The sequence below is a fragment of the Triplophysa dalaica genome, chromosome 21 (assembly GCF_015846415.1).
Source record: "Triplophysa dalaica isolate WHDGS20190420 chromosome 21, ASM1584641v1, whole genome shotgun sequence".
Classification (NCBI taxonomy): Eukaryota; Metazoa; Chordata; class Actinopteri; order Cypriniformes; family Nemacheilidae; genus Triplophysa; species Triplophysa dalaica.
The window spans coordinates 19,740,249-19,750,039 of NC_079562.1; the positions used below are offsets into that span (position 1 = coordinate 19,740,249).

The 9,791-nt window shown below is 38.7% G+C and overlaps 1 protein-coding gene across 1 annotated transcript; it reads right to left on the reverse strand.

Moving 5' to 3' along the window:
• Positions 1 to 624: 624 nt before the first annotated feature.
• LOC130410704 (25-hydroxyvitamin D-1 alpha hydroxylase, mitochondrial) lies at positions 625 to 8,026 on the reverse strand. The gene is made up of 9 exons (XM_056735529.1): positions 7,762 to 8,026; positions 6,952 to 7,142; positions 5,473 to 5,669; positions 4,912 to 5,112; positions 4,505 to 4,668; positions 3,488 to 3,654; positions 3,287 to 3,368; positions 3,004 to 3,201; positions 625 to 1,394 (listed from the first exon to the last, which is right to left on the reverse strand). The coding sequence occupies exons 1-9, from the start codon at positions 7,966 to 7,968 to the stop codon at positions 1,281 to 1,283; spliced, it is 1,521 nt and encodes a 506-aa protein (XP_056591507.1). The 5' UTR covers positions 7,969 to 8,026; the 3' UTR covers positions 625 to 1,280.
• Positions 8,027 to 9,791: the final 1,765 nt, after the last annotated feature.

The following is a 9,791-nucleotide window of genomic DNA, read 5'->3' on the forward strand; positions in this document are numbered from 1 at the left end:
TTGTTTTTGTGCCACCATTCCGTCAGTCATCTATTGCTTTTTGTGGTGTACTTTAAGCTCTCATCTCTCTGTCCTCTGGCTGTTGGTCCTCTTCATCACCAGTCCTTGTCTTTTTGTTTTAAAATGTCCGGCTGGGTACGTTCCTTTGCCAAGTTACTGTCCTCACCTACCTGTTGTACAGGCCTGTCAGCTAGACTCTCAGCTACATTTTTTATTGCAGTATGCTCCTCATTCCTTTGGCTATCAGTGTACAGCCTTGTGTTTGTGCAGAATCTTATTGGAGAAACTTCCAGTTTGACACAAGAAGTCGCTTTAGCTGTTCACATGATTTTTTTTTTGCTAACAGGTGTAATTAATTGGAAGTTGTAATGTTGTTGTCTTAATTGTGTTTTATGCTTAAATAGGCTAGAATTCCAGCTATACATATTTCGAGCTTAATGTAGCAACCACAATCCCATGGGTTCTCAAAAAAGATAACAATTTAGTGTTACATAACATTTTGTGTTTGTGACGGATGTTATGCCATCGAAAACTAACTGTATGTCAATATAGTGTTAAAAAATGTTTTAAACTGGTAATTTGAATAAAAATAGAGTAAGATAAGAAACACTTAAATGTTACAACTGATTTATGGTTGTGATTTATTATCTCTTCATTGTTTTAAAGCACAATTGGTACTAAGTGCATATTGTTGAGTCAGATTGCAGTGCATTTTTCTTAAGCAAACACAGTTTGTTTCACTAGATCTCAGCAGGCTTCAGAAATTCAGAAACACCTACTGTCGTACAGAATGATTCATTCTTGAACAAAAGACTAAAGAGCTACACAATTAAATAGACTTATTTGTGTAATCTGTTGTTAAAAAAACATCTTAAACAAGATTTCAACAAACATACATTATAATACAGTAATGTAGTCCAATTAATCATAAATATGGAGTGGAAAAACTACATTTTGTAAAGCTTTATCCAATGAAAGATGCTGTATCCTGCACTCTCTTCTTGGATATGTTGTTGGGACTTGCATGAATAATGAATAAAGGTCACGCTTTGAGACTTTGGATCCATTACATCAATATAACAAAATATACGTTTTCAGCCGTAATTTTTGCATTGGTTTACATATATGAATGAAGTGGCAGACTCCCAGGAACTTTTTTACACAGCCCAGTTCTGGCCTCAAGCCTTCTTTCCTTCATTTTGCTGGAGGCTCCCAAGCATTCTCCTGGCTCTCTGGAACAGAGAGGAGCAGTTCTGTCCTGGTCAACTTGGAACTTCACCTCAGCGCTCTGTGAAACGAAGGTTGATCTCTTTTTCTGGAACCAGCAGAGTTCTGGTCATTGGATGAACTATATTGTTATCTTCTGGAGGCTCCACATTGAAGTGCATTAAAATCTATAAAAAAAAGTTAAATATTAAAAAGTCATATTAATAGACTATACTCAGGGGTGTCCAAAGTTGGTCCTGGAGGGCCACTGTCCTGCAGAGTTTAGTTCCAGGCTGTCTGGAAGTTTATAGTCTGCCCAGTGAGACCTTGATTAACTCCTTAGTTTGATTAGGGTTGAAACTAATGCTGCATCACAATTCGTCTACTTATACTTTGCATTTAAAGTATGTAGGCTAGTGTTTTGTTATGGAAAAAAAGATAAATTTTAGCGCTTAGCAAAACAGTATACGCACTGAGACATGCTAACGCTAAACCAAAGTGGCTGTCGATAACTGTCACGAACATCAAATACATCTCATCTTTGAATTAAAGTATTTATATATTTATAATTGGTATTTTGTATTTATAAACGAATCATTCCGCAATTCGGACCTAAAATGATTTTGCATCGATGCACAGAACGAAATAAGGGATTTTAAGTGAAATTTACTTCCGTTTGTACGTAGCCAATAGGTGGAAGGGAGAGTAGGACCCGACGGTAATAAATGTAACTAATGCCATAAAACCCCAAATGTAACCAAATGTTAGCTTTTATGATGAAAAGGGAGCGCATGAAACACAGGCTCTGTGTGATTCAGGACTACGTTTTCTCTACTGCCGGCGACCCTGATTATGGTGCCCGTTTTAAAGCCGACCTCAAACCATCGTATGAAACACAACAGTCTCCATAGGGAATTCACTATCACATACTCTAAATACCTATGATTTACATCGTTTTTGATTGTTCAAATTGATTAAACCCAGATACTTGGGCTTACCTGGTCGTTGTTCAGGTCGTTTAACATAAGTATTTTTAGTCTGTCACAGTGAATTCCTCTGAAGAAAATCACTTGCTGCCATCCACGTGATTGAAAATAACCTTTCAGTGAGCTATTTTTAGAGTGTGCACGTGACACCGGGATCAACACAGGCAGACTGCTCGGTCCTACTTCTCCGTGGCGACAACTGAGTACGGTTAAAGATCATAACAAACTAATTTGGGGGGACAAAAACAGGATTTCGAAAAGTGGGGGGGAATGTCCCTTGTCCCAGTGGAAATTACGTCCCTGCATCTGCCCGTCATCAGACTCATCACCCAGACACTTTTTATACTCGGACTGTTCCTTAGTTCTCTGTTTTGTCTAAAATTTTACTCCTGTGTGTTTACTCCGAAGAAGAGCATTTGTTACTTGGCTTTTTCCCTGCTTCTGGGATTTAAAGCATCTCGTCTGGGAGTGATCCGTTACACATGGTGAGTTGTGGCTGTCTGAGTGTCCATGGATCTGCACTCTGCATTTTTCAGCAGAAACAGTACATCATCTGGGTACTTTAAGAATACTGATTTTAACAGAATGTGATATGTGACGTACTAAATATATTCCAAATACTATACTATTTAGAACAGAAAGTACCATGCGCAGGATTGGACATCACTGATAAAAGTAGGCAATAAGGTACAAGTGGTTGTGCATTAGCGTGAAAAAATCAAAGCTGAACGTCGTTGTTAGGCACGACACCACATGCACAGCACAAATGAAAACAGTCGCAGTCAAATTCAAGATACAGAATGTTGTATACCCTAGAAAGTGCAAGGTAGACCTCCAGTTCAGCAATGCGTCGACCGATACAGCTGCGTTTGCCCACTCCAAAAGGTATAGAGGCATAAGGGTGGCTTGCCTCGCCGCGGTTCAACCAGCGCTGAGGGATGAAATCATCCGGCTCAGGGAAATGTTTAGAGTCATGAGATGTTGCATAGTGGCAGAGAGTGATCAGAGTCTGTGAAGGATGAATCACACAACTGTTAAGTGAAAATCAGGGATTTATATAGCTAACTAATGCTTTGTTATGATTTAAAACATACATTTCTAGGGATAAGGTATCCTCCAACTTCAATATCTTTGTCTGTGATGACTCTAGCATTTCCTGGAATTACAGGATACAGCCTGGAAAATGTTTAGTATGACGTAATGAACGAAATTATTTGAAAAAGAAAAAGTAATCTCGTTCTGCAATAAAGAATTGTCCACATAGCCGAAAGCTTGAATGAGGGCAGTGAATTCACCTGAGGATTTCCTTCATGACAGCCTTCATAAGAGGCATGGCAGCAACATCAGATGCCTTTGGGAGGGTACGGCCCTGCAGTACATTGAGGACTTCAGCCCGCAGCGCATTCTGGATCTCTGGATGCCGTGACAGCTCGTATAATGACCACGACAATGTGCTGGAGATCTGAATGAAAAATAAAGACGAAACATTAAAAAGAATACTCTATGTACCAGTGGTTCTCAACTCTGGGCCACGAGATCCATTTTCCTGCCGAGTTTAGCCCCAACTCTGATATAAAACACCTGAACAAGCTAATCAGCGTCTTAAGAACAATAGACCGGTTTCTTGTATGTATAAATTCATGGGGGTACCATGGTGTTGTGGTTAGGACAACAATTGGATTATATGTACTTTTATATGTACAGCCCAGAGATTGTCCAAACACATCCTGATATCACAATGTGTTCATTATTTTTTCTAAACTGCCACCCTTACAGAACAGGGTGAACACTTTTCACATGTGAACAACATATGTTTTACATGTGCAAATGTGTGCTTTTGGGGAAAAAAATGTGTGTTCCCCTATATGTGATGACATGTGGAGAGATACTGTATAACCACATGTTATCCCATGTGTTTTTCCTGAGATTCACACAAAATTGTTCCAAAAACACACATTTCACGTCTGATCTTTTGTGCTTTTTTCACATTGGAATGTCACGTGTCTTTTTTGCAAAGGCATGGTTTAATACCAGCTTTTCAAATGTAAGTGCTTTTATCACAGAAGCCAATGGATCCTGCCAAGTAACTGATTTATGATTTGATCAGATTATTGTGATCGCTGTGATGTTGATGACATTTGTGAACTCAACCTTACACATGTAGATATTATCACTGAATCTAACACATTTGTTTCTCAGTATGTGTAACCCCTGGGGTCGGACTCGTCACCTCTGACATGGCTACTGCCATTACCACGGAGCTACAGCAAATCTTTTGTGAAATCTCATCGCCGGTGTCAAGTGTGATTTACCGTGTCGACACCAGCAAGCAGCAGCTCGGTCACATTACTGTACACAGATTTCATGGGCATTCCAGCCTGAGACAGAATGTAGGTGAGGTAGCGTCCCTCCAATTTCTCTCCTCGTGCCATTTTCTCGGTATCCTCCTCAAGGCGCTTGTCAATTTGCAGTTTTGCTATTAAAACAACAAATATTCTAGGTCACTATCACTAGACGTATTATCACACACAAATGGCTGTCAGACTATAGATGAGTGTTCGTTGGAATCATGAAGATTATACTCAAAGACATTCTCCCCTAGATTAAGATGTTTATTTTTATCGCTGTTTATTATGTTTCATCCATTTGCAGCATTGTTTCAAGTGCGTGATTCACACTGAACAGCGAGTAGCGAATGGACGAGTTGTATTTCACTCACCGAACTGAAAGAGATAGTCCCAGGAGCGGCAGAAGGTGTCCCAGGGTTTAGGAAAGAGCCGGTGCAGCCATGCAGGCATAGCCATAGTGAGAAGAGTCATGACAAACATGCTGTTGATAGACTGAATGAAACGCTCTGTTTCCATGGGAATGACTGGCTCCAGACAACCAATTCTGGACTCAAACAGCACAGATGAGATTCCTTGTAGAAAAGAGCAATGGAATGAGTACAATCTTATATCTGAGACCATATTATGAGGTCACAATTGTTTTTAATCCACTTAGATTGTTTCTCTCGTTGAAGCTCGAAAAGAAAAAAAATCTTTTTCAATGTTGCAAAATTTTTAATTCTGTCATCATTTATTCACCGTCCTGTGGTTCAAAATCTGAACATGACTATTTGAGAAATGTGTGCATTCAATGGAAGTCAATTCGGGGTTCAATGTGTCGATCTATCCATGCAGCATAATCTCAGGGCGAGATGTCTTCCTCAAATAAATTCTCTTTCTCAACTGTGTCTTCTGGAATAGAATAATGCGTTGTGCAGTCGTTTGTGATTTACCTTCCAGACCGAAGCGGTAGAATTCAGCTGAGATGTCCGTGATAAGGTCGCTAGAGTTTTCTTGTCTGCGTAGCTTTAATTTCTCTATGAGATCATCCACCACACAGTTCAGTGTGCTGTCATACGCCTCCACAGATTTAGGCCGTAACATGTGTTTGGCCAACAGACTTCGCACATTCTGCCACTCTTCCGTCTCACTGTAAAATGAAAAAAGTCACAAGAATGATTGGTAAAATGAAAATACTAGGAATTTTTCGATGTGTAGTTCAAAGAGTGGTAAGAGGACGAAATACTCTATAAACTTGAATGCAATCATTCTTACGAAGTAAAAAATTGCCTTGTGGTTGTAAAATATATATCTATACTTTGGACTGCCGGTGGCGCTAGAGGATTAAAGATCCCACTTGTCTGTCATATAAAGGCTGATTGTTCTCCAGAACTGTTTGGGTGTCAATTCATAGGTCAGTGACATTGCTAGTGTTGAGTTATGAATCACTATATGTGTTCACATACAGACATGAGGAAGAATGCTATGTACTGTACATTATTTTACTCTTTTACATTTTGAAATGCTTGACCGAGGGCTTAGAGAACTCAACAACAAATGTGTGTGATTTTGAAATCTCAATTTCGATTTACATTTCATGAGATTTACGTTTGAACAGAGATCTGATCTCACCATCAGTTTGGGATTACATGATAAGGTTAGAAAACAACACACACAGCCGAAATCTAGTGAGCTACAAAAACATCTCAGACAGTTAGCAGTCCAGCCAAAGAGAAGAATGTTTAGTACCAAACTACTATTAACTAAACCAAATTGACAGACTGGGATCTGGTACTTACACAGACAGATCTGTAGGTAAATTCTCTACAGGGTTTTTTGATATATTTCCATAATCCATTATGGATTTTGGCTCTTCATTTCCCCCCTCTCTTCATGTTATTTCAGACTGTCTTATTATTATGTCTACACTCTATATGTAAATATATTGATATTTTCATCTGACATATTGAATCAAAAGAAGTACCTTAAACAGATAAAGCCCTTAGAAACAACCTTCATTGGTGAAGCATCTACTGCTAAATTTATTGTGACCTTCCCTGAAAGCACACATACATCTGGGAGACATCTACTTGATTTCTACATCTGCAAGATATCTTTTTTTTATTGTTTACTCATCTGCAATACGTCTCTAAGACGTCTGCTGTCATATGTCATATAGACATCTAGTAAATGTTAAATGTTCATGATTTAGAATGAATGTAAAACGGCTCTTTCGAAGATATTCACCATATTTACATATCTAAGACGTACATGTGCTGTCTGGGTATGCTCAGCTCTGTACATGCTTAAGTTCTGTGTGCCGTTTTGGCTTTACAAATAACATGAATGAAATGTGAAGGGCTCACAGATGTAAAAGGATTAATAGATCAGATAACGTTCACAAGCTTATATCATTCAGCAGTTGTACCCACGCGGTCAGAAGTCCATATCCATGTCCTCTGAGCTGCCGATAGTCCTTCCAGGATGAGAGGTCCGAGCGCATGGGATGCTGACCCTCCTGTCTCAGCACCTGCTCTATTAGTTCTGCTTCTGCCACATGAACCGTCAGGATGGGTCCAAAACTCGCTTTCCACATAGGCCCGTACTTCCTCTTGCCCTCCAGCTTTAAACACCACTCACAACATCAGTCAACATGAATAAATCTAAACTGGGATCAATCACAACGTGATCTCTTCGCCGTCTATGTTATTTGGCAGTTATGTCTTTGACTAGAATTCATATTCTGACCTCTATCTTCTATCCCTCCCGAAAAGTGTTCTTAATTTTAGTTTTGCATACTGGCGATTTTTGTTTAAAAAGTTCAATGTAAACAACATTTTAAAAACGTTAAATTTATGTCCATATATATAAATCAAATAAATATAGTAAAATAATAACTATAATTTGGAAAAATTGATAAACAAAAATCTGAAACTTAACCCATTTTATTTTTAGATTAACTTTTTTTGATTGTCCATTGTGAGTAGGTTGAAACTCCGCTGACACTCCGTAAAGATTATATGAAGACTTTGGTTCCCAAATGAGATAAATCATGTTTTTTATTATGTCAATTTGCTGTATTTCTTCAATGATGATGTCTTAAATCAAATCAAACCAACTGCAGTTTGATTTATATCAATTGGAATGCACAATAAAAACATCATTTTTGATTTTTTTTAAATGGAGTAGTCTCATTTTGGAATCAAACTCATACTTCATATGTAGTCTAATATATATCACACCTGCAGCTGATGGAGGCGCGCGAATCCGCGTCTGAAGAACAGATCCCAGATAAAGCCTGAGGTGGAAGGTCCCGGCATATCATCCAGTGTCTTCACCTGCTCGTGAAGAATGACGTCAGGCCATCTGTCCACACACCTAAGCAGAGAAGACATGCACCTGCCTGACATCCTTAAAGCCTGAGGCAGCATCTCTCTGATGAAACTCATCTCTGTATATCATCACCACAACCACACGTGTGCGATCACCCTGTTTATACTGCACTTTTACTGCAAGAGAGCTTCACTTCTCACCTTCAACCAATCGCGTGAATGCCCCGCCCACCGCCCGGGGCCCGACTGCAAGGTGAGTTCGATCGTTTCCATGTCGTGATGCACAGAAATTTCCCGGAGATCAGCGAAAGATACACTTCACAATAGAGCTGTGTAAGAGCTTAAATATTTGACTGGACTAAATCAATACATTGACGAGTGCTGATGGAACTCTGTTCCTATGTTAAGACTTCAGACTAAACGAGTACTGACATGCCTGTGGGTTTCAATTCATACTGTAATTCTTCCGGTAAAGCTTGATACAGTTTTGCATTGTTGTAAAGCAGAAAGCGTGTTGTAGAACAAGCAATAGAGATGTAAAAAAAGTGTATGAAATCGTGAAAGATAAGTTACGAAAATAAGAAAGTACTTGCTAAAAATTGTTAAAGCAATTATCTAAAGAACTGCAATCAGACAGTTACATTTTTCTGTTTAAATATGTGGTCACATATGGAATGCTAAACAGGCAAATCCATGTGTAAGAAGAGTTAAAAAAAGCCATGATTCTTGCTGGTTCAGGGATTTTTGAATGGAAAGACAACAAATTGAATCCTGCTTATGCAACTCATGTCGATTGGTAAAGCAGAACAGTTTGATTTGGCTGTAGTCTTCTGTGATGAGATTGTGACCTGATTCCTGTGAATGTGGCCGTCGGCCAGCAAGCCATGTGTGAGCAGAGAAGTTAAACAAACAGTACTGAGAATCTCCACTCTTTCTCATCTGTCTAATGTGAATCTCTCTTTCATAGAAGTGTGCAATTTGAACTGTGTCATGTGGACTAAAAACCCAGAATAAAATGGAGAAAAAAAACTGTGGCCTTATTCAAATCATGTGATCAGTTTTAAAGTGCTTTAATGAGCACACAAGCATAGCTATCTTAAGTACTCATCATTTTTAAAGAAACAGACCAGACATCAGCACTGTCAACTAAAAAAAATCATTCCACTTGAGTTTATAGCCATTTATTGACGAAGAACATTTGCGCATTTGGCAGATACTTTCATCCAAAACATCCTAGAGCATATTGAAGCTATACCGGACATATTATCAGTGTGTGTATTGACCCCACAACCTTTGCTCTGCCAGCATCTGCATTGTGTGAATACGGGAATGAAGAATACAGTTGTCACTTGCAAATTATCGTTTTTTACACAACAACACAACTCATAGTGATATAAAGTGCTACATAATGCCACAAAATAACCATTTTTGGCTGTAATGGTTCCATAGAGAACCGTTAACATACATAGAATACTTCTGTTCCACAAAAGGTTTATTTGGACAGGATTCCATTATTGGCATAAATTTGTATCTTAAATGCAGTCCCATTCTCAAATGATCTTGAGCGAGGTGAAAGATCAAGTATGGATCTCTCTGTCCATTTGCTGTGTTTCATCTGTCATTGCTCTAGTAAATAAGAACATACACATCTGTGTGTTAGTGGGAATAAGAAAGCTTTTGGCTGATTAAGCAACAGCTAGACAAGCATTCTTCAAATCACGAAAACTTTTTTTATACTTTCAATAGGCCTAAAATGATTAAAAAATAATTTTGGGTGTAAAACCACGGATCCGTATTTTGGTATCACGTCTGTAACTGTCTTGTTTTCGTGAATTAATTTGACCTAAACACTGGCTATCACTTGTGTTGCAGTATCTTATCAGTGGAGCCCCAGGATGTTTTCTACGGGGTGTCCAAATGGGGCCAGTATAAAAATCAAG

What these genes read in the sequence shown, in the direction of transcription:
- LOC130410704 (XM_056735529.1), bottom strand. Translation starts at nt 7,968, where the DNA reads ATGAGTTTCATCAGAGAGATGCTGCCTCAGGCTTTAAGGATGTCAGGC. An exon ending in GATACCTTATCCCTAGAAAT is followed by an intron (nt 3,202 to 3,286) that starts GTATGTTTTAAA and finishes CATCCTTCACAG; the next exon opens with ACTCTGATCACTCTCTGCCA. An exon ending in TCTACCTTGCACTTTCTAGG is followed by an intron (nt 1,395 to 3,003) that starts GTATACAACATT and finishes TTTTTTTTATAG; the next exon opens with ATTTTAATGCACTTCAATGT.